Source organism: Erithacus rubecula (genome assembly GCF_903797595.1).
Source record: "Erithacus rubecula genome assembly, chromosome: 6".
Classification (NCBI taxonomy): domain Eukaryota; kingdom Metazoa; phylum Chordata; class Aves; order Passeriformes; family Muscicapidae; genus Erithacus; species Erithacus rubecula.
In genome coordinates, this window is record NC_136688.1 from 4708014 (window position 1) to 4733376 (window position 25363).

Here is a 25363-nt window from a genome sequence, read left to right on the forward strand (position 1 = left end):
CTGTGTCAGTCCCCTCCAAAGTGGAGTCTGGTTGCAAGCCCACATTTCCTGAGGCATGTGGAAAGCAGCAGCTGCACACATCAAAAGGCCAAAATACCCAGATCCAGCTCCTCTGGGCAGTCCTGGTGAGCAGCCTCCTGGAAATCACTAGTAACCTACACAAAGATACATCCCAGCAAAATACAGCCTATCATCGTTAAAAATAGTTCTTTCCACTGACTGCCACACCTGGGAGCAATGAGCAGGTGTATGGAAAAGAAGCAAGAGACTCAAATGGGCCTGAAACACGGTGAAATGCTTCCTCAGGAAGATACTCCAGACTGTTCAGTGGATTTGGCTTCATTTTCAAAGTCTGCTAATTCACATGGTCATGCTCAACACTGCTAATATTAAGAATACAATTTTTTTTTCACATTGGGTCCTCAGTTCTTTAGCAGTTATGGACTCCAAGACTTCCCTTCAGCTTTCCACTCTTAATTTTATAAGATTATGGAACACTTTTAAAAAATACTATGTTTTTATGCCAGAAGGTCACTATCTATAAGGAATCAACTTGTTATTAAATCTATTTGTGTATCAAAAGAGGGATCCAGACATAAGAGTACACATAATTCAAGTGAAAATTAATAGTATACTTCTAATATTCATTGGAACTCTATAAATTATGTATAGAGTCATTTTTGTAAGGCCACATAACATCATTGGTCATAGTCTGTTTTTTTGTTTGGAACAGGACAGAAAATGCCACTGAACTCATACATATGTATTCTATAATTTACAAACCCCATACATCATCTTCATTGAGCAAATGTAAGAGGTGAAGGGTCCCCCACAAGCACTGGTAAGTTGTTTCAGTGATTGATTAGTCTCTTTCATGTAAAGATTACATTTATCTGCTTATCCTCCACCCCCAGTGCTGACTCTGAGGCAGCAGAACCTCTGATGTGCTGTTGTCTCTGATAAGAGAACCCTCAGCAGGATGCAGAGCTGGGCAGAGATGGGTGAGGTAATTCAAGCACAGCCAGCAGCACAGCCTGCAGATACTGTTCTCCTCCTGACCATGTTGTTCTCGTAAGGCAAGCTAACTAGCCCACATTTGGGGATGATCTAAACTGGTTATACTGTTCTTGGTACCCAGAAACAGCCAAGGGAAGCAATTTGAGTGTTCCTACACAGCATCCTCTCATGGCAATATACACTGCCAATACCCACATGCTGCAGGCAGGTGGCAGGGGAAAGGAACTCCTCCCAACACATTGGCAGGAGTCAAGACAGACAGCTCCCAGACTGGAGTCTTTGGTAAGAATACACCAAAAACCAGCTGCACCTCACTTCTTTCCCTATGATACAGCTCAGCTGGTTCAAATGCCTCAGGAAAACTCCTTTCTCTTGTAACATCATAGCACAGAGATGTGGCCACAGAGAAACACCTCATTTTGTTCCTGCACCCACCTCCAGCTGAGCCAGACAGCCCTGGCCCAGCAACCACCTTCGGCTCCGTGCTGCCTCTGACCCACATGTCATCTGCTGCCAGTGCTTTTGCTGCTTCCTTCCAGGTCACTGCCCTGCCTCTAAAAGCACATTCCCTCCACCTTCAAAATCTTGAGAGTCTGATTTAAAACAGCCTCTCTCAGCATTCACTGCTGGCAGCCTGACCCTCAGCTGATAGCAAAGCATGCAGTGCTTTCCTTCCTCCTCCCAAATCCTGCACTATGTATGCATTTGCAGTAAAAATAAAAGCTCAGGCACCTTCCTCATCACCATTCAAGACATTATAGCAGCCACAAGGAAAAGCCTTTTCCTCCCTGAATCTGCTGCTTGCTGAACATTTGCTCCCTGCTTGTCCTCATTGCTGCCCAAATAGACTTGTGTAACAAAAGCCAATCAACCTCAGGTAGTTACTAGAGGAGTCAAAGACATGATTTGGTCAGGTCACAATCTGATTGCAGTTCTGAATCTGCCAAGAACCATCAAAAGTCCTGATGAAATCTTGTTCCCATCTACTTAGTAGATTATAATAGCAAATGTGTTTCCAGCCAAGCATTTTTAGAAGAATATTTCTGTGCAGACCCTTTCAGGGGAAGAACCCTCTGAAATCTCTTTGCTCAGGAGGTTCTGAACATACACTGTACTCTTTTATGTTGCACCTGACTGATCCTTGTGCATGCAAAACCAGACATCCTGTCTTCTGGAGGGTGCCATTTTCTTCTTTTTCCCAGAGATTCTGAGGATGTGATCCAATTGATACACAAAGTCAGTATATGAAACTCTCCCTGGAGATACAAAAACACATCTCCAGTCATTTCAGCTCTGGCAGCTCAGATGAATCTTACTCTGCATCCAGCCATGGCCAGGACAGAAATGTCTTTTTCAGAGGAAGCTGGTGAGCTTGGCAAAACACATCCTCCTGCATCACAAGGGAGAAGGGATGAGCAAATCCCAGGCTGGCAGAACAAGGAGCATCAAAGTAGAAAGCTGCACATACCCTGCCAGTGATTTTTTGATGGGTGAACTCAGGGCCAAGCTGGTCAGGCTTGTCTCAGCCTTGCACTGCAGTCTGGGCAGCCTGTCACACCTCCAGACTGGTGACACATGCTCAGCACTGTCCCTTGATCACATTTTCCTGTCATTTCTAGTTATGGTTAAGGAAATGAGGGAAAAAATGAGGGTTTTTATGTATACTGTCAAATTGAAAATGTCTTTCTTTTGAGAAGGCAAGGGACAATCCATATTTAATGTTACATTGTTTCTCTTATGAAACCCTACTTTATTTTTGTGTAATTTTGTGAAAGAAAACTGGTCAAAGTTCCAAATGGCCCAATTCTCTGCTGCAGAAAATTGGTAACTAACTTCTCTGCAAACACCATGTGTTAACTTACAGTTGAATAAAGCTGAAATGGCATTTGTCCTTGCAAGTGATCAAGAGATGTCATTGATACCTTCCACTGGGTACCCACTAAGGGTGAATTCAACTGGATTTGGCAACACCCACCAAGTGATGCCAGGTAAAATCCTGAAACTTGGTCAGAGGTTGCTTTTTTAAAAAGCTTTAGATATTTCTCTAATTTTCAGGACAAGGACAGGTTGCCTCAGCTTGCCTCACAGCTAACAGGTCAAGACAACCTTAAGGATGCCCTTAAGAGTTTATTTCATTTTAAAAGAAGTGGCCCTGGAAATGGCTTATTAAAGTGACATCAATTTAGCAATGGTTTCTTGCAGCAGAATTTTGTATTTCCATTTCCCATGTGGGGTTATGCATTTCTGGTTTGTGCTCAAGGAGGGGGAGGCAGTTAAAAAAAAGGAAGAGGAGTGAATTGAATATTCATGAGTAGGATAAAGTTACATCCTTCTCTTGGAGCAATGAAGCCAAAAAATATTTAATGGAATTTGACTTCATATTTTAAAATCTCAATAATCTAAGATACAGTGGTATTTTCTTTAAAAAAATGTAAGATATTTCATTGTTAAAAAACTCTTTTCTTAGTTTTTCCTAAATTTGTTCTACTCTTTCTGGTAGCCAAATAAATTTCAATAAACCAGGAATATATCAAGTCTCAGTAATAAAGATATTGGGGGGAAATTTTTCTAGGAGTTTGAGTTTTTTAAGAAGACAGTTCTTCCCTGAGAAATTTGGCAACCTGTCTTTGAGCAGAGGGATTACAATATTACAAACAGATTATATTTGTTTTGCTGGTCCCACTGATGATGTCTCCACAAATTTGCTTTGTTGAAACCAAATGTAAGATACACAAAAGGGACCACTCTCCTTTCCTGGTTAACTACCACAGCCACATCTGCATCTGCTCTCTAAACACTGCAGACAGTCTTGCCAGGAGAAGTGATTAAGTCTGGAAAGATTCTGTGCATTGATGCAGCACCTCCTTATCTCCCCACAGACACCTAATATGTTTTGCATTTCCATGCATTTCCTCCAGTGTATTCTCATCCTCCCTTCTACATCCAACAACCACCAGAGGCTCTGGAGGATCATGAACTTGGTGATTCCAAGCACAATTGTGCCAACCACCCCATCCATGCCACAGCCTTCCTCTCAAACTTGTCATAACCTGCTTGGCTTTGAGAGCTGTCCCCCTCTGCTGAATTTTGCTGAAACATTAGTGCTTCAAAAAACAAAGGGGACAAACAGTGCTTTGTAGGGCTGCTAGGCCATAAAGAGAGAAGAGGAAGAGAGAGAGAGGCACAACCTTCCCCAGGCACAGTGGTGATAGTTGCATCAGCAGAAGAGAATCACACACACTTGGGATCAGATTTTTAACCCCCACCAAACAAAGTAGCTCTGTTGAGATCAGCACAGTGCTGCTTCACAGTGTATGAGGATCTCCCCATTGGTACAAATCAGCCTTTAGAAAAAACAGGCTCCCAGTAATTTGCTGAGTCCTTCCTCCAAAACACTGATTTTTCTTGAACACAGCATTCCCTGTCCCACTGTGGAGCTGCAAGGTCACATGACAGTTAAAGAGTACATGAGCTCTTTTTCCATTGCTACAGTGGCAAAGGAAAGATGTAAAAGAAAATCTGAAAGTTACTGCAGGGCTGAATTGCATATCCTAAGCCCACCTATTAAAGACAGACTGTAAGTGTCAATTAAACTACCTTGTCTATAGTACAACTACATCACACTGTTTCATCCCTGAATGACAGCTCCATACTTTGGAATTTTTTGAGACAAAACTAGAGCAACGAATAGCTCTGTAAATGCATGCAAATAACCACAGAAGGAAATAATCATTAATAAAACCTGGATAGAAAGACATCTCCCAGATTACTCAGTATTAGTTTCCCTTTAGTTTAGTTTTGCAGAAATCTAACCATCACTTATCAAAACTTCACACAGGCAAGACTTTTCCTGGGACCGTGCAAATGCCTGGTGCAGAGGCAATAACCTGGGAGCCAGTGTAGCTTAACTGCAGCATGAAGCAAGGACTGACTGCTGAGACACAGCCAGGTGTCTTACAACTCAGAGCTTGTGTTGGTGCAAGTTGCTGCAGTGGGTGTCTATATTTATCACACTTGACTGGGTCATGTTTGTTTCCTTGGTTCTCAGGTAGAAGTCACCTCCATACAGGATCTTCATGGCATTTCTGTGACACCCTGTGGAAAATGTGATGCCCCATGTATTGGAGCCAACATGGGACATCAGCTTGAACACAAACCATTCATATTTTCATGCATCATGTCTTTGTCTTTCCACCCAGCCAGAGCCTGGTACCATAAAAGGGGGGGGTAAGAAGATAAATAATTACTACCTCTTTTTTTTATATTAAACTTTAGTGTCCACCATATTATATAAGGTCAAGAGAAATGAGGTTTGGTTTGCAGACCAAACAACAACATTTAATATAAAAACCTAATCTGCTGTGGCAAAGCTCCTTGAGGAAGTTCCTGTTTCATGGATTCTGGAAAATAATTCAAGTAATAGAATCATGGAATCATAGAATATCCTGAGTTGGAAAGTGTCCACAGAATGATTGAGTCCAACTCCTGGTTTTGCACAGGGCAAGTGCTTACTGCTCCTTTCCTGAGACAAGTGCATTTTTCTACTATGTTTTTTACCAAGCAAAATTTTTTCTATTACAAAGGTTGAGGCAATTACCCATGACTGTCCCTGACAAATCTTACCAGTTCAGCAAGTCAGTTAGAAATTTTACTCCTCACAGATTTCAGCAAGCTCATGATCATCAATGCTTTTTGTCAAAGTTAGACCCTTTTTACTTGTAGGAAATAGACATTTCTATTCATTCAAGGAAGATGGACTAGAAAAAACATTTCAAAAGTGATTACAGGATTCAACATCATAAGCCCCTAAACCACTTTTAAAAGCTAGAAGGTCAGAGGCTTTAAATCTGCTTTTGACAACCTTTAAATATTTTACCCTAATCTTGAGCTACAGCAGTTTACAAGAACCTGAGGAGATGACAGATCATTCCACAGTAAGGAGCAGCCTGTCAGACATCATTTTTGTTAGCAACCATCTCCTCTAAGAACAGAGGTATTGACCAACATATATTCCATGTGGCAAATTACATATTCACTAAAACATATACAGTCATCTGGATTTATGAAATATTGCAGAACTCTCTCAAGGGAAAAGAAAATAACAAGCATATAATTCTTTTGTAGTCTAGCCTAAAATTTAAAGGCCTGTAACAACACATAGAGCATTTTCCTCAAAAAATCCTTCCTAAGAAGCCAGCTGAAAAGAGAAGCCAGGTATGTTGAGGAAATCTTTTATATATTAGCACTACAGTGCTGGCTGAAAGTTCACATCTCTCCTTGTTTCCAGTGTCTTATATCTGAGTTCCATGAAGCAGCAAATTAAACAATTGCACAATCTTTCAAGTTCCCCCCCCCATTTCAGTTTCCTATGTGAAAAACAATTTTTTCAGTTTTGTGCCTTGTACTAACTAGCTCTCCATTGTGAGAGCATATTTTAGCCTAGATTCCCAAAAACTGCCACATTTCAATGGTTTCTTCACCAAAGGAGCATGCCCATCTGGACACACTCAGCCAGCCACATTTCACTGAACACATGACGTGATGCTTGGTACAGAAGTGCACCATCTGCTTTGGGGTTTAAGTTTTCATGTTGCACCCATCTTTTGCAAAAGGTTAAGGGGACACAAGTCTTTGCTGATATGGGGTCATGGGTGGGTAAGTCCATGCAGTTTTGCCATTTGCTACTGCCAGAGCAGAAGCTGAAACTACTCTGGGGGTGCCGACAGTGTTGTAGCTGCAAGTGCCACAGGTTGCTTCCTGCTGGTGAAACTTTCCCAAGGAGATTCCAACAGGTTTTCCCTTTCCCCTGCTTCCATCCTGCATCTCCTTATCCCTGGAAGGTTCACATGAACACTATGAGGGAGGAAACCTCCTGTGTTTGAGGTACACCCACATGTGCTTTGTAAACACTTCAGTTTAAAGGCCCAAACTGCATAATCATTATCAATTTTTGGTAGGAACACACAGAAAGGTCCCAAACACTGTCTGCCCACTAAGATCAAAGTGGCTACAAGAGCTACACCATGAGGGAGGACATGAGCTGCTCTGGAGAGGTTCTGTCACCCATCCATCTGTTGTGACTGTGGGTGTAGAAAACAGGGTGTCACCTAGCTCCTGTTTTCTCCCAGACTGCAGTGCTCTGCAGAAAATAATGAGCAAACTTCAGCAAGCTTTGCTTTCCAAGACGGTATTTCCATGGAGATATTCCTGAATGTCTCCAGCTGGTGTCCTGGCTATGGACTTCAGTTTTGCTTCTAAAAGGTATGATAAATAATGTGATTAAAAGCAAATAGGCTGTCTTTATTCCAAGAGATATGTATATCAGGCTGGTGGGTTTTTTGGTGATGTGTATTTCTCACACACAAAGAAATTCTAGTTTTGCTTTGCCTTGCTTTATAAATTTCTTCTCTAGTAAGTTTTTATTTATCCCTGCATGCCAGGCATCCTGGAATCTAGACTGTGCAGCATGGAAAAGCCATCCTCACAGATTCTGTAAAAGAATGGAATTTGCTAGTGGTGAAAGAACCTTCCTGTGATCTGGAATGTGAGGAGGTTGCTGGCTCTGCTGCTGAGGTGGGTGCAGCAGACTGGAAAACTCTGAGCTACCTAGGATACCTTCTCCCAGTAGTGTCCATCCCCTTACTCAAGCCAATATTTAGCTCAGAAATCCTAGATCAAATGTAAGGTTCTGTATTCCCTGAAAGTAAATGCCTTACTGTTGCAGAAGCTGCAGTGCATGTGATCAAAGGATGCCATATGGGCCATTTATTAACAATGAAAAATGAATGCACCATTTGTCAGGCTGTAATTGAAACGGAAGAACAATTCCAGTTTTCACTCCCACTGTTGATCTGGCTATCTGTATCACAGAGCATAAACAGTTTCTTGCCTTAGTACTCCTAGCATGAATCCACAGCACATTAGGTTTACACATGGATATTGAGAGTAAATATTTCATGTTATGACTCAATAACATGCTGGTTTATATGTAAGCATATTGCCTATCAGCTTCCCACTTACATACATGTTAATGGGTTCGTGTTTATACACATATACAGAAATACAAATTCACATCCAAGATAACCCAACAAAGATAAAAATAAAATCACTGCAGACAGTTTAGATGTCATTCTGAATTCCAAGTGTTTTAAAATACTACTGCAGTTTGCAAGTCCACATTCTAAAGGAATGTGCTGTAAGAGCCTTGCATAGAAGCTATTTTGAACAAATCAATATATTTCCACTTTCTTAACTCAGGTCTTAATCCAAAACCAAAACATTTCAAGATGCTTCTTAAGTCAAAGAATCATAGTTTTCTCTTGGTTTCATTTCTATTAATTTCATTTCAGAATTGCCCAATATAATCATTAACAAAGATCACAAGCTTTATATTTTTAGTTGCCTCCTCTTTCTGCTTCTCTCCATTTTCTCCCCACAAAGTAAAATGTCTAGAATTGCCCTTATCTTTTATCTACTCCAACAAAACCAAGGAACTTGCAACATTTATGAGACTGAAGGAGGCAATTGGGGTCCAAAGCATCACACCAGACTGATGGCAGAACAGGAAATCTGAAACAGCAAAACAGAATCTGCCATTCTATTTTAAGGCTGGCTGCAGTCATGGCCTACCAACTACAAGCTGAGGGCAGGCCAGGAAAGGACAATTCATTCCATGTGACTGGTCCTCATCTCCTGCCCTGCCACAGGCCCCTGAGACACCCTTGCTTCCCTGGGGCTGCTCACAGATACCAACACAGCTCAGGCACAAGGAGCACTTCTTGGGTATCCATTCCACCAGTGCCCAAAGTGAGGCCACCTCTACCTTGGGCTTGACAATGACAGGAATCACTGACATTTTGCCTGTTGTGGCACGTAGAGTGATGGCAAAGGCTCAAAAATAAGTGAGCAGCCTGTATTCAGCTCTTTCAGAGTTACTATTTTGCTGGAACACACCAGCAGCACATCAGTAACAGGGTTTCAAAAAGCTCTTTGAATAATCAAGAGAATCAGTCATTCCCTGCCAAATAAATTGCATCCTACTTAGTGGCAAAGCTCCATTTCTATCATGGGTTACCTTCAATGCATCTCATTTAAATTTAAAACTAGCAAAATTCACATCTTCAGGCAGTTTCCTCCCCTTTTCAGTATTACAACTATAACAGCCACAGATTGCAACTTCACAGATGCATATCTGACATTAATACAAAATACTTCTCCAGAAGGACAAACAGGAACTGAGCTGGTATGTCAATTCTGTGTTTTTCACATTTATTAAACTTAAATCTTAACCTGAAATAAGGTCTAATTCAGATTCCACGAGAAAATCCCAGGAAATCACAAACACATCTATAAAACCAGGTATAAAATTCCATATAATGACAGAGCCTGTGATTTCTAGAAGGGATGTTTGAAATCCAGTGGGTATGAATGTCAGCTTCCCATTGCTCCTTTGGAAGCCTCAGCCAGCAAGAACAGGAGCAAGAATGGTGCAGAAACACAGGAACAAACAAAAATGTAGTTTTGACTATTTACAGGGCCAAATAAATGTTTAGAAGACATTTAGAACCAAAGTTTGTCAATGCTACCTGGCAAAATTGCACAAAAGTCATACTAAACCATATTTGCTGCATCATTTCTCATTCATATAAGGTCCTAGTTCACTGTCATAACCACAGGTGCTGACAGGGCCACATGACTTCATGTTATGTGCCATTTTGCCATTCCACTTGTCATGGGAGCCAGTTCAACAAGTTACTTCCTTCTGAGCTGAAATAGAGATGGAATTCCACCAAATGAAGCCTCCCCTCTTCCCCACATGGACATAATGGGGAGTTACAACTACAACTTACAACTACAGCTGCAAATCAGTGTTCTTTTCCCTCCTGCACCTACCAACTTGGCTCTCCCACTGTGTCTTCTCCCAGAGTACTCAAAACATAGCTTCAACACAGCTTGGAAAGGCAGCTGTGGTGCAGGTGATTCCAAGAGGCTATAGCCAGCCCCATGCCATCCATTTCTGACTCCCTAAGGAACCCTGGAACTGCATCCCAGGCCAGGATAGTACTGCAAAGCTATTCCAGCCAGGGCAAATCATGAAGCTTTCAGGAAGAAGAATGGAGAAAAGCATCATGACCATCAAGAGTTGTGCTATGCACAGCCCAAGAGAACAAAAAATGGGAAATCTTTGGGGAATGTACACAGCTTTACTCAGATTTAATTTAATATTATGTCTTAGCTCTGAAGAATATCACTATGTCCCTATGTTCAGCAGGGATTTGTTTGCATAAAACACTGACACCCCACTTCCTGCACCATCTCTCTTAACAAAAAAACCCTAAAAAATATTAGAGAGGTATTTTGACCAAGTACAGCATTAAAATGTTGTTTCCCAAAGCTGTCAAAAATACACGTTTTCAAACTCCACTCTGAATATTAGGGACACTGCAGGTTGTTAGAGTGAAACTCAGGTTATTTAGTATCATTTTTGAAGCAGCAGGTATAATGCACTCTCGGGATTAGCTGTATCTTTGTATATTACAGGACTCTGCAGTCTAAAAAGCTGCATTCCTTCATTCTGTTTCAGTGCTGCTGGTCAACCATCAATTCCTTAGGTAGCAATATTTTTGGGGGCTCTTCAGAAATGTTTATTTGTAGAGCTGTTTGCAAGCAATGTAGGTGCAATGCAGTATCCTGCCACTTTGAGCACCACACACTTTGGGGGCTACAGTAAAAACATTCCCTTCCTTTGCTCTGCCCTATTTTTGTTCTGTGGCAAAGCACAACTTGCAAAATGATCCATAGCATCAAACTTCACAGAAGTTACCCTTAAAAAAGAAAGGGCGAGATTAATCAGCAATTTTTAGAAGACTTGAGCAAATACTAACAAGCAGCTCTGGTATTTTGAATTTCCACTATTAGCAAAATAATAAAACCAAAGAAAACATTTTAATATCAACATCTTGCAGCTGCATTTTGCTCTCTCATGGCTCAAAGCTTAAATCAATGTGTTGCAGCACAGGAAATAACCAGAGCAGGACACAAACACAGTGTTTCAACCAGGATCATTGTAACAGTTAATCGAGCATTTTGTGACAGCAAGCCATTTACCAAGTACATTTTCACATAATTAAGCAGCAAACGAGTCACAGTCCACAGAAGCTGCAGATATAATTGTGTCAGCAATTAGATCACAAAGCACTTCACGCATATAGACGTGGCTATAGGACCCGTGTGTCTGTACTCACCGTGCAGCAAGGCATGGGTGCTACGCTGGTCTCAAAACAATCGCTTTAGAGCCCCAGGCACAGCAGCCTTCCTCTCACTCTCATCTCGGGCAAGTCAGTGCTTCTGGAAGGTGGCCAGGCAAGATCAGATTCATCAGCCAATAAAATTGTCTAAAGCTGCCGTTCCACAGGAGACCGTTTCTCTGGCTGCAGCCTCAGGAGCAGCCAATAAGGGAGAAAATCAGCATCAGAGTGCAGGAGAGCGGTTTGCCCCGTGCTGAGGGTCTGCTCCCCAAAACTCCAGCTTTGCCCTGCCTCTGCTGTTGTACACGGTCATCCTGCATGGAAAACAACTTGCACTTGGCTTGCCTGGCTAAAATAGATGCACAGCTATTCTGAACACTGACAAGGGTAAAGGAATCATGAGGCAGGTGCCTCACGAGCTGGGAAACAATACAGTGGCATTCAGAGCCATGGATTCGTGCTGCTAGAGGGGTACCCCAGCAGACCTAGCTTTTTGTGGGCACTGGGAATTACTGCTCACACAACACAGCTTTACTCAAAGACAGGTAATTCATGGTGGGCAATGTGGAGACTGTGAAAACCTTACCCCTATTTTATGTTCCAGAGCTGGACCCTGCTGCAGTGGCTGCGGGAAGTCATCCTCTCCCCAGCCCCACGTGCTTGTCCTGGACTTCACTGTCATTCAGAGGAGCCCTTGATTTCACCCTGCCAGTCCTACAGCAGCAGCAAAACATCCCAGTGTGCAGCAACACTTCACAGAGGAGCTGCCTGACACCCCAGGATCCTTAGGGCTTCCCTTTCCTTAGAAAAAGAAAAAAAAGACAGCAAAAAAAATTTCAGTCTTACTCTGTGTTACCTAACCAGCAGTAAATCCTAAAGGTGACAAGGCATTTGTGACAGTTATGCATGACAGCAAGTCAAGAAAGGCCTTTGGAGGTCTTTATATGTAAATTAACAACCAGAATAAGACCAGGCCTATGTGTTATCAGTCTGAACACGCATATTTTGACAGCAGATAACACATTTTTGCCACAAAATCTCAGTAGAGAAATAGCCCATGTGGTCTCTGCACACTATTTTACTGCCTTACTGGCATTTACCTCCCCTAACCTCTCTGAACTTAAAACTATTTGGATTTGTTTCCACAGAAATTTTGCACCAAGGTGTTTTTTCTGCAAAGCTGGGTTGCTATTCCATCTGAGGGCAACCCTGGTGAATTCCCATGTTCTCAGCAACATTTCTTTCAGTCTCCTGACACAAATGGAAAGCAAATACCATCCAGTCTTCACCAGTAATGTTACATACTCTCACCTACATGTGTTAGAGGACAAAATTGTCTGTAGTGCAGACATCCTTAACCTTTGGAAGGTTAAGACCTTGCAAGAAGCTACACTGCACCTTGAAGTGGGAATAGATTCTTAAGGAAAAAGCAAATGATAAGGAAAAAAAGATTAGAATGTGAAGACTGGAAATTAGAATAGATTAGATATTAGAATGGGTTCAGCAAGACTGTCATTAACAATAACTGGTTTTTGTTTCCATGTGCCATTGCCTTCAACCTCCTGGTTTATATGCGTCCCAGTCTGAGGTTTCTCCTAAATATTTTTACATATTTATGTGAGACCTCTGCTCTCTTTCCACATATTTATGTGAAACTTCTCCTTTCATGATGGTACTACAGCTATTTTTGGAGAACAACAGGCCAAAGTTGTTTCCCCCAGAGCTCTGAAGGCTGTGTTACACTGGAGGAGCTGGAAAAGAGGCTCCTCAAAAGCCACACTATGCTAAGATCAGGCAGCACAGAGGCACAGCCTAGCTGAATTCAGCAGCCTGGACTTTGTACTCTGATCTTGAAAAGCTGCATGTGCAAGCATTTATGATCTGGATTTTCCTTTGATGTAAATTGGCATAGACCCATGTCAATTCACACAGGCTTTCCTTCCAGCTGGGATCTTCTGCTATCTCTGGAAAACACAGGGTTCCATTTGGAGCTGTGGTATGCTGCCATATTGTCCATTCAAGGGCAGTGCTGGGCAGGAGCACACACCAACCTGAAGGCAAGTACCTGCTGAGGGCTCCCTCAGGTAGAGCCTTGGGTCTTGGAAACAGGCTTGTCAAGCAATAACTTCAGGAAGCAGTGCCTTGTTGGACATACACCTGCTTGGAGCAGCTGGCTCAAGGAAAGCAAGGGACACTTAGCAGCAGGTGAGGAGCTCCCTTACCTATGGGAGCAGGAGAGCACAAAGCCAGCAGCAGGCCAGGACCCACACCAGTGACACACAAATAGGGAGATGCCAAGCAGGCTCCCAGAGGGCCAGCCTCCAGGAACTTCTTAGTGTTCACATAGCTGAAAAGAAAAAAAAGTCAGCCAGGCAGTTGTGCTGGTGTCCAATCCCAAGAACTGTGTTGATTTAGGCTGGAAGTTGTGCACATTGTGCTAAAAACCTGGTGAACACATAAATTTTCTTCTCTGTGTTTGGAGTGAGGTCAAACTGCACAGAGAGGTGCTGCTGCAATGCTTGGTTTATCACTCATCATAAACTCTAGTTCCAGGGCATAAATTCAGTAATGTGAAGAACATTTCTAATGTGGAGAACATTTTCTAAGCTGCTTTCTACACATATTTGAGGTGTTTTGGGCTCTAATTAATTTGGAACAGGGCACAGAGTTCAGAAATTTTCCTTTTTTCTCTCTCACATCCTTGTGTCCCACTTTAGTTTTAAAGTGATAAGGCCCATCTAGATTAAGGCACTAGGAGGGAGAAGGAAGAGAGAGAAATCTAGCTGAATTAGAGATGGCTGACAGGGCATTTCATCAACCCAATTGTGTACTCAAAGCTATTTAGAATCCATAACAAGAGTGGCCATGCAAATCAGTGAGTCATTGCAATAGCTGAAAGGGAAAAACTTTACACAAAAAAAAAAAAAAGAAAAAAAAAAAGAGAAAATGTAGCAGAACTCTGCTTATCTGCTGAACCTGCTCAGAGAGGAGTTTCCATACCACGCTTGTGCTTTGCTTAGCCATAACCCATTTTTTATTCTCTATAGCACATTTATCCTTTGTGAACTTTGTGAACTAGGGGGTTCCTTCTGGGAAAGCTACAGCAATTTCTAGGATAGCCCAGCAGCATGCAGGAAGCCTACAACACTTCAAGGAACTGAAGCATGCCTTTGTAGTCAGAGCTAAGAGTCTTAAATCTGCATTGGGCTTCTCTGTAACACAAGATCAAAAGCTGCTTCCCTCTTCCCCATCTCTGCCAGCACCTGGATATGCAGCTGGCATCCGTGTGTCCTCAGTGAGGGGGTTGAGCAGCCTGAACCTTTTAACAGCAGTATTCTGCTTTTGTATGTTTTATGGGCTCAGTATTTGCACAGTTCTTTAATACTTATGTGTTTTTTAATATACAGATGCCCTCGGTGTTAAAAGAGAATGTATTGAATTTTGGGAGAAAACTGTTTTACACTCAACCTTTCACACTTACTCTGATCACAAAGGACAGCAGGATGCTGTGACTTTCTGCAGTTTCACCTTTTCTAGCAAGAAGTGATGAAGGGCCATATATATGAAAAAATAATAAAATAATCAGAAGAACTCAGACTGTTTTTTAACCTACCTCAAGTTTTAAGCAGTCCCTGCTTGTCGGGAAATCCAAGGGCAATATGCACCAGAAAACAGACATTGGTCTAGAGTGCAAAAAAAGAAGCCTGCAAGAGAGTAACAGAAAATTATTTCCCTGTGAATTGTCTACCCCTGTGAGAAGTGAGATACCCTCTCCTGGAGCAGACATGGCATCCAGTGATCCTTGCTTTGAGAGAAGGCTGCTCTGGAGTGAGCAGAATGTGGAAGGAGAGACAAGATCAAAGAATTGGTGTTTCAGTGCTCAGCTCCAGGTTGCTTCACACAGTCCTACTCCATGAGCACCCTGTGATGAGCAAAAGGGGTAAAACCAGCTCTGCCAAAGCTGGGGTTTTGTGTGGCAGGTACTTGTAATAAACACCTTCTGTGTGTGGTGTCCTGTGATCTATCATGACAGATACCTAATTTATTCATTAACACAGGAAAGGAGACCCTAAGTGATTCAGAGCTGGAGAAAGAAAGAAAGAACTCATGTTGCTCAGAGCTCTGATTCAGATGAAGCAACTCTGCAAGTCTAATAATGCTGCTTTTGGCCTTCAGTGTTATTTATGGGAAAAGTGAATTTGAACAGATCTGCTGGGTTTGTTCAATACAAGGATGGGACTGGGTTTTGGTTTACACACACACCCCTCCCTAAATCAGTTTGACACTGCAGTATAGAGACCTTGCCCTCTGCTTGGCAGCCTCATTACCATCTGTAACAAATGTAACATCTTATAAATAATTTATGTTGCAACAGCAAATACAGTTTAGAAGAAAGAAAACATTTAGGAAATCTGGGATCAGAAGAGGCTAGAGTGAGTCAACACGGGCCTCTCTGTTTCCATGGAATTAAGAGCATTGTCCTACCCTCCTCAGCTGCAGTCAAACAGCCCAAGTGACCAGGCAGGAAATATTGCATTGGATTACCAGAAAGGGAAGAAGAGCACTAAGCAGGGAGGGAGCTGCTGGACAGGGACCCAGCAGGAGCCAAACTTGTTTTCCATCTCACTTGCTGATTTCTGTCCTACTCTAGGCTGACCCCTAACTGTGAGGGGGAGGAAATTTATATAAATAAATGAAAAATTTGAGCAAACAGCTGTTCCAGAGTCAATACCTTGTCACATCCCATTTTCTGCTTGTTGAAACAAACTTTACCCATGCTTCCTCTGCTGCACTTGGACTAATTTATCATGCATTATGTATGTTCCTCTGTCTCAGAGTTCAATTATTCATGAAACCCTCCACCCTCACCTTCTTTCCCCTTCCACGTGCACAAGGACAAATGGGCACAAATTCATCAACTCAAGCCCTCCATCACCACCAGTTCTCCAAGGTGTGAGCTGCAGCCTGGCCCAGCCCTGGGCATTGCTGGCTGTGCCAGAGATCCCCAAATCCATGTGTTTACTGCCCATGGTTTGCCTCAGAGCTGGGCAAGCGTAGGAGGGCTGCACACAAATGTCACCTCCCCTGGGGCTCCTTAACAATCCCCATCCCTCAGACAGGTGCTGTGGGCTGGGGGCAGCCCAGTGGAACCCCTAAAAATGTGGGGTGGCCATCAAAGCGTGAACCAAAAACCCCAAAGTGAGGTTGGAAACAAACCCTCCTCATCCCCCGGAGTGGCGGGAATCCCGAGGAGCCTCCTCAGGGCCATGAGGGCCCTCACGCCTGGAGCGGGATCATCGCTTCCCCCAGCACCACCTTCACTCCATTCCTGCCTGGAGGGAAATGTCTGGAGGAGACAAACCTACCTGCTGGGTCCCGCTGACCCAGGGGCCATGCCAGTGCTGTCCCCAGCCATGAGGGAGCGGGGCAGGGTGGCTGTGGCCTGATGGCGGCCGGGCGCAGATCCACGGCTGGTGCGGGGCCAGGACAGCAGAGGAGCAGCCGCCCCTGCTGGGTGAGGAGAGGGGCTGCGATGGACCCTGCAGCCTCAGCCCATTCCTCCCCAGCCACACCACCAGGGCTGCCCCTGGGAAAAGGCTCCTCAGGGACACAGCGTGAGGAACAGCCCCGACAGCAGCCTGGGGTGGGCGACAGGGAAGGCATGAGGAGCATTTACAAACCCAGGGAATGAGGAATTACATACAGCACAGAAGCTTTTTCTGAGAGCCAGGATCTAAAAGCTGTTCTCAGCTGCCAGTGCCAGGGGAATCTTGATTCTGTCAGGAAAAGTAATCCACAAACACCAGAGGTTTATACCCAAAAAGGAGACAGAGGAGTTATTTTTGCTTTATTTGAATAAAGGGAGATGCCATGGGGCATTTCCATGGGATCTCTCAAATTTTTGGAGGAGCAGCCTCCATTTTAATCCTATTTTCCCAGCTGCTTTTCCCTCTCTCTTTTCCCCATTGGCTGAGGTACTCGAGAGGCACAGATTTCCTGGAATGCCTGACACCTGAGATTCCCCTCTAATGTATAACCCTCTCTTTTAATTTTTAATTCTTTTAGAATTCATGGTTTTTCCCCATTGCTTCTTTCATCTTCCAATATCCAATTTCATTTATCAACAAACCTACAGTTTGTTTGTAAAGGCAAATATCTTTTCCCATTCATCAACCAGTGAAATCCATCCCGTTGTTCCTTTCATCTCTTAGTGCTAACATTACCTACCTGCAGCAGACCTGCAGCTTATTTGTAAAGACAAATCTGACATTCCTCTCAATTCAAATCAGGTGTGTTCTCATCAGGATCATGCATGGGAGCCATGAAGCATAAGAAATCACTTGATGCCAGCCCAGTCCTTCCAAGTCAGCTCCCAGCATGCAAATCCAACCGGAGAAAAAAGACTAAATTATTACTGGTTTCTGTAACTTAAGTGTCAGATAGCATTCCCTGCAGCCCCCATTTCTAAACTGCCACAAATAGATTTGTTTTTTTAAAAAACAGAGCAATTTTCTCCTCTTTTCAGTAGCAGTGGTATCCCACAGTATAGAAAAGATATAATCTGCTGTCACCACTGCTGTCCTGGGCCAGTGCTCTCACCTGTGCTCTATTACTACTTCATTTGTCATAGGATGCTTCAGTCAGCACCTCTGCCTACTGCATCAAGTGTAACGTGCTTTTTTTCAACTTTGCAGGCTTCTCCTCCAGCTTGTGTAACATTGCTCAGCTGATCACTTAATTTCCTACATGCAAAAATCGAGCACTTTGTTCTGAAACCACATAGCTTTCATCTGCTGCCAAGGGGGAATCCATCTGGGTGCTGTAACTTCCACCCTTTGAAATGAGCCCTCCCAGCACCCTCCAGCAGGCAGGAGGCCTGTGGCCACAATTCAAGGAGCCTTCCTGGGTTTGGTTTAGCAGGGAAGCAGGGAGGAGTGGAGAGAGCAGCATCCTCATGCTGGTCACAAATCCTTCCTTGCAGCCAGACCCAGGTGTAGCAAGACCCTAAATACCATTGTCCTTTCCCTTTGCTTTCTGCCTTTGCTGTGAATTTAGCTAGGTGAAAAGATGGCATTTGATTTAACTGGAGAAGTTATTTTGGGTTTTTCCATCCCTTAGAGCACTATGGAATTGGTTTCCTGTGCTGTGGCTCTGCTCGGTGCAGAGAGCCTGGGGCTGCTGCTGGGGACTGGCCCATGATGGAGGTGATGGAGATAAAGCCTTTACAAGGCATGACTGTGAAACATTGCTCTGTCCACTGCAACCTCTTGGGCTGGCCCCTCTGCTGCTTTTGCATAGCAAGAGCCAGATCATAAAGTCAGACACATCCTTTGGCAACTGATTTACCCCAAATGTCTTATCCCCCACCCACAGTCCTCAGCCCCTGCCTGCCCACCCTCACACCTGCTGCCTGCAGCTCAGACCTCCACCTTCTCTCTCAGTTTCATTGTTGAAGCTATTTCTTGCTGTAATTAGTCAATTGATTCCCCCATATGCGAACACTGAGGCATCCTGAGACTGTCACTTCAAAGGGCTTTTGTCAGATTTGTCACCAATAATTAAAGCGTCTCCACCCAAGCAGACTGTGCTTTTGATCAAGGATAAGCAGTTTGCTCCTGACTGTGGGCCAAGGAAAGCCATAATTTGATCACAGTGCTGGCAAATGTCCTAGTAAGCAGGTGAAACTCACTTTGTTATGCTTAGTAGCTCCTGCCTTTCAATCATGGGAAATCATAATTTGACTATTAGCATTTAAGAATTTTCCTTAGACACCAGCAAAGTTAAAAGGCCAGTGTCAGCTTGGAACATGATGCCTTTCCTATGGAGGCTGATGAGAGGCTTCACACAAATCTATTTTTGCCTGCTGTTTGCCTATCAGTTTCTGGTACAGTCACAGGGTATTGAGATGTCAGATTTTTTGCAATTGAAGTATTTAACTCTGCAGAAATTATTTACTTTTTCCTTTTTTGTTGCATGAAACAAGAAGCAGCACCACAGCTTCACTTCTGCAAATATATGCAGTACACACCTGTAATGAAACACACCACATCCCCTCAGCACAGCAAGAGTTCTTTTTGCTTCCCCCATCCTTGGGAAAGCAATTAATCCCCACAATGCAGCTGCTAGCAAAGACATCAGTTCATTTTGTGAATTCTTTTGGGGGTATTTAAAAGATGACTGTTTGTCTTTGTTAATGATAACAACATTGAGTTGCCTACAAAGCCCTCTGATTTTATTCCTACTCCACCCATTTTGCTGAAAAAAACTACTTGTGAGCCGTTTGCAAAAGTGCCTTCAAAGGTCTCCTGAAAATTTTGTATCTAAGAAGTCTGAAAAACAGTAGACAATTGCAAATGTTGCTTATTATAAGTGACCATGGTCACCACACTGCTGTCTCATGCCTCAGCTGCTGGTTGTGTTTATCCTGCCTCTGACCATATCATTGATTGCAAACTCTAATCAGGAAATGGCCCTTCTCTCCTTGGCAGCTGTGTCCTCAGCCCAGAGGAAGCAGCCACCTGAGTCCTCCAGAGCCATCCTGCCTTTCACAAAATAAACTAAACAGCAAAGTCCTTGGAAGTTGAAATGTCCACTGAGTGAAAGCTCAATCCCAAGAAAAACTGCAGCATTGTTTTTTTCTGGGTACAGAGAGCAGTCTCTGCAGACAGTGATGCTGCTGGCTGTGTTTTCACAGAGATTCTGGCTCTACCTTTTAAAATCATTTACAACATACTGATCACTTCATGTAATAAATTACAACTAAAACAGTGTTTCATCTGGAACCAATTGACCATAGTTCATAGAATAATTCTTCCATGTACTTCTAATATAATTTAACACCAATGACTTTAAAAGAGCTGTAAGGCTCTGATTTGAAAATAACATTGTGCCTTTCCCAGGCTGACTTAAAAAATTTCATTGCAATGGAATAATGTAACTAGAGGGAAAAAAATTAAAAAGTAAAAAATCTAATTTCTATCTGTGAAATAGAAAGTAGATAAGCTAAAAAAAAAAAAGAAACAAAAAAAACTAATTTTCAAAATACCAAGTGGTAGTGATATGTGCCAGTGAGCTGGACACAAAGTATCAATTGCAGCAAACACTATGAAATGTATCTTCTGGCATATCAGTCACATTTTAGGAGATCTTCATGCAGAAGAAAACCAATTCAGTAGCTTTAGACCTGGCTTATAATTAAATTACAATGAGTTTAAAGGTTTGACTGATTCACATTGCTCACAAATTTTTCTTTGTATCTTGGTAAGTGCCCTCCAGAGCTCAGCTTTCCTTCATGTGACAACCTGGCCTGTCACCACCAGCACTGGGAGCATCACTCAGGCCAGGAGGCAGCATCTGAGAGCTGTTCAGCTCAGCCAAATCCTGCTCAGAGCAGATTATCCATCCACAGCACTGGTGCTGATACATGAGCATGGGAAGTTCTGATGTGAAATGCTATTTCCAGGTTTGATTTATTCCTTGCTCAAAGGTTGAAAGATTTGTAAGCAGCTGGGCAGTTGCAGATAGATCTTCCAGAAGATTTAGAGCTCTCTCACACACTCATCTCCATTACTGCCCTGTTTGTAAAAACTGTATTTATCACTAGAGCTTCATATTGAAATCTCACTGTAGTTTAAATGGGAGACAGAGGAAGCCAAAGTAACTCAGCAGATGTTGCCAGATGCTTTAAAAGCTACATTTACCATCTCCCCAAGGACCTGTGTAAAAATAGGCAGGGAAAAGTCATGTTTAGTGTTACCCCACAAACAGATCCATTAAATGAAACAGCCTTTTAACTGTTACTCGTATTGAGCCATACGAGCAAGCACATCATTGTTTGCTGTCTTTACTGATCTATCTGCACTGTGTTCAGCAATCCCATAAATCTCTTATTGCTGGGAACAGCTGTGGAACAGACTGATAAGCTGGGAAATGAGCACACAGCTGGTAATGCTGATGAACCAGCTCCATGCTGGTCCCAGCCAGAGCCCTTACACCTCAGAGTACACATACTAAAAGAAAATGCCCAAGTATCAGCAACACTTCCCGAGGTAGCAAAAGACTATTTGGCATTATCAGGCTACTGCTGATCTTAGGAATTTCTGAAAAAAAAAGTCACCTAATCAGGTGTACAACACTCTACAAATCCCTGCTGGAGCAGGCAGATAGCCATAGACAGGCATGGGCTTAACATGACAAGGGCCAGGGCAAGGAAGAGGAAACAGCACAAGGAGTGGAGGGAAGTTATCACAATCTGGGAGGGAAGTGAAAAAGGAGCAGCCTGGCAGGGAAAGCTTTCTGTGGAAAGACCAGTGGTATCATGTGCCATCTGGAGGCTTAAACCAGAAATGAACAGGATACATTTCCCTTCTGGAACGACAACAGGTAGATACATACCTCAATCAGAACTGGTAAGAGACCACTATCAAAAAGCCTGTTTTCCTTCTGATAGCATATTCTCGACTCTGCCAGACAAAAAAGTAAAACAAGTCTAGAAATCCCTTAGAGAGGATCCATAATTTCCTGCCCATCCTGCCCTGGGGTGAAACAAGTACAACAGCCTGGCACTGTGTGTGAAGAGCACTCTGTCCCTCACACACTGAGCACACAGCTCTTGTGTGTCCCTAGAAATCTTGTCAGCATTATTGATGCACCAGGAATGTTCATGAGACATCAGCACTAGACTTGGAACAGTGCTGCAAAAATCTGGCCTTCCTCTGATTACTTGGTAAGTTGGAGATAAAATGTGAATTCAAGTAGCTCACTTGGGATCAAACTAAACTCTTTTCTCAGTGAAAAGGGGTTAATTTGCTAGCTTTGCTTCTGGCTTTCAGGAAATTATGTATATTAATTTAAAATGAAATAAACCCAGGGAAAGTAACTGAAGTGAACAAATGGGGTTCTGCTAAGTTACAGGGACTCAGAACAACAGGCCTGGATTCATAATCTTTTCCTTCAGAGCTAAGAAATAGCTTGAGAAGGGCTCCCAGCTTCTCCCCCACATGAGATGTACTAACAGGTCCTTCCCTTCAGCCAACAACACTGGCAGGAAGCAGCTCCTCCTGGTGCTTCCAACTCGAGTTTTCTGCTTCATTCTGCTTCCTCCCTCGAAGGCAGGAGGCTGGCATTGGAAAAGGGTTTGCTGAGTCCAAGGATAACAAACATGGAATGAAACACAAGATTGGAGAGAGGCACTGTTTGGTACCACCATCAGAAACACTTCTGTGAAGTGCTGAAAATGGAGCAGTTTGCAGGCAGAGGTTTTCCAACACCACGAGCTCTTATATAACTCCCTGATGCAGTGCCACAGTAAAAGAAGAAAGGAAGTACAGTAACTTCTCTGGGGAGTACAGGAAGTGGAAAACACTGTACCTGCCCACCTCAGAAGCAAGGAAACTTAATCTTCACTTGCCCCTCATTCCAGCTCTTGACTACAGTGACTGCACCTGCATTTTTAAATTAGTTTTTACCCAGAACACCCAGGAGCTGTTAGGACCTTGACTTGTATATTTTTGCTTCAGAATAGCACACTGTGCAAAGTTCCCAGGTGTTCTTCCCTCCCAAGCCTCCATTTCTGACCCTCTTCCACAAAAACACTCACATATATTCATCTCCAAGTTCTGATAACACTGATATCTGCTGCCTGATAAAACCCAGCCAGGAAGGGCAGGCACAGGCAGCATCAATACATCCCATTTATCAAGCTAAGAACAGGACAGAAACATGACATCCTCTCCTCTCTGACCTCCATCTCTTTAACCTCCAAGGGAGTAAAACCAATATATGACAAAACCAGGTACAGAATGTGATTTCCAGATATTCAGGTTCAGCTCTACCCACCTGAACAGACTAAAGCTCCAAAAGGCAGCCAAAACTCCTGGTTTTCTTGAAATCCTAATATCACCAGGATAAGACCATCATCACGTGGCTGGCATATGATCCCACTGGACAATGACAAGACAATCACACTTAGCTCTTCCCATCTCACCATGCAGTCATTTCAGAAAACACAGCAGTTGCCACATAGAATCACAAGATTTTAGTTTAGTGTGAGCACCCTGTGATGAACTGGAGAGCTGCTGAGTGTCAATATCAGCCTGCAGGCATGTGATCCTCCTCAGGAGTGATTCAGATGGCAGCCAGGAATGGCAACTAAGAATTTTAGGAGAAAGGCACTTAACTGAGATAATTTTCTATGCATCCATAGAGAGGTGATCTGTAATCCAGCAGCCAGCTATAACATTACAGAGATATTTCTACATCCCCTTCTATCACCACCTCCAGACAACACAACATCTTCAAGAGATAAAAAAGTCCTCACTCTTGTTTCTCTGGAAGTAATCAAGTCTTAGAAACTGGTCTACCCCCAAGGCTATTTCAGCAAATGGAAATCTTTGATGGAGCTTGGATGATGGTCCTGTTTCTTTACCTGGTATCAAACTCTTCATTTAGAGAAGCTACCAACTGCCAGGACACTTTAACTTCAGACCCAGAACCTGCCAGTAAATCCAAATGAGAGATTAACACTATTCCAGGGAGCTCCAGTGACTGCACTACACTACTGACTCAATTGCCACCCCAGAGAATAGGAGTCCACTTTCCATTTATAATTTTATTCAAAATCCCAGTAAAGAAAAAAATAAGACTAAAAATGCTCTAGGATGATGCTTTTTAATTGTTATTTTTGTATTTTTAAGAACAAATCAAACCATTAAAAATATTACAGACATGTACTGAAATTTCCTGTACAACAAATATGAAAACAATAAAATTTGTACATCAGTTCAAGATATTCAACAGTCACTTATTTGAAACACATCAACTTTTCCCTTCTTTAGTAGGCCCCAAATGGGAAGAAAGAGTAAAACAGAAATGCAAAAGATGCAATTGTCACACAGTGGAGCTTTCAGTGGACAGCTTTAAATAAGCAACAGTGGGAGAAAACACTGACCAAAGAGACAGATCTCAGCAATTATAACAGAACATCAGAGGGCAGGGAGCAAACTTTTGCAGGAATTCAAGTCATCTTGACCAAGACACATCCACAGGGTAGTGGAGCATGACCTGTAGTCCTTTTCCTGCAGAGACATCCTATAAGGAATGTCCTACTTATTCACACTGACACTACGCCCAACTTTATTTTTACAACAGTTGAAGTTTTACCAACTTTTTCCACCCATACACAGAATCAAGAAGTCATTTAATGCAACCTTCAGTCTGTTCTCACAGCTTCCAAAACGATCAGTTTTGGAAACACACCTGCATACAGTTCTTTAAAAACAGATACTCATTAGATGATGGCACACGAGAGAATTTGATGCCTGCTTCCAACACCAAAATAATGGGACAGATCCATTTGTTTTCTGCAAGAGGATCTGGGCAGTGGTTAGGCAGAAACACATACTGTCCTAGCTCATTTTCTGATGTTCTGCTGCAACAGAATAGAAACAACATCATCCAGCATGGAAGACTCATCTCCCTCTCCTCTATGCTATACAAAACAAGGGCCTTCTGAAACAAAGAGCACTTGCCACCCTAAGGCAGCAAGTTCTTGGGAGACCTGGAACAACAAATACTGGCTCTGTGCTCTGCACAGATGTGCAGTAATTAAAAGAGAAAGAGTTAAAGAAAACAACATGACTGTAAAGGGCAGACTTTCCTCCCTCCCAGTTTTTTTGGAATGATTCTGTTTGGTGCAAGTGGTTTATCTTTGTCATCTGACAGTAGCTTAGGAAGAATGCAAATGAGAGATCCACTTTGTGGGCTGCCAGTTTGGATGGAGCTGGGCAGGATCATGAACCTCATGATGAGGGTTTTTTGAAGTACTTCCACAGAAAGAGAAGCGAAATTATATTCAAGAACCCACAAGTGGCTGCTTGCAAAAAAACAAAACAAAAAGAACCAAATAAACAAAACAAAACAAAACCAACAACCAAAAATAAAAACAAAAAAAAACCCAAAACAACAAACTCCAAAACCTAACAACCAAAAGTGCACTGTGGTTTGTCCTCCAGTTTTGCTCACACAGCACACCACAGTTTCACACCAGGCTGTAAAAAATTCCTCGGGATATTTGTAAAGTTACAGTTGTGCACCAGGAA

At 42.8% G+C, this 25363-nt stretch overlaps 1 protein-coding gene across 2 annotated transcripts in view; it reads right to left on the reverse strand.

Annotated features, from left to right (window-relative positions):
• Nucleotides 1-11488, reverse strand: part of OSBPL5 (oxysterol binding protein like 5) — a 170480-nt gene extending 158992 nt beyond the window's left edge. Inside the window, exon 1 of one of the 2 annotated variants that reach the window (XM_079308388.1) lies at nucleotides 11262-11488. In XM_079308388.1, the coding sequence (XP_079164514.1) occupies nucleotides 11262-11276 (15 nt within the window). In that variant the 5' untranslated portion in view covers nucleotides 11277-11488. The remainder of the gene's footprint in view (nucleotides 1-11261) is intronic. The other variant, XM_079308389.1, reaches the window with a different exon arrangement.
• Nucleotides 11489-25363: the final 13875 nt, after the last annotated feature.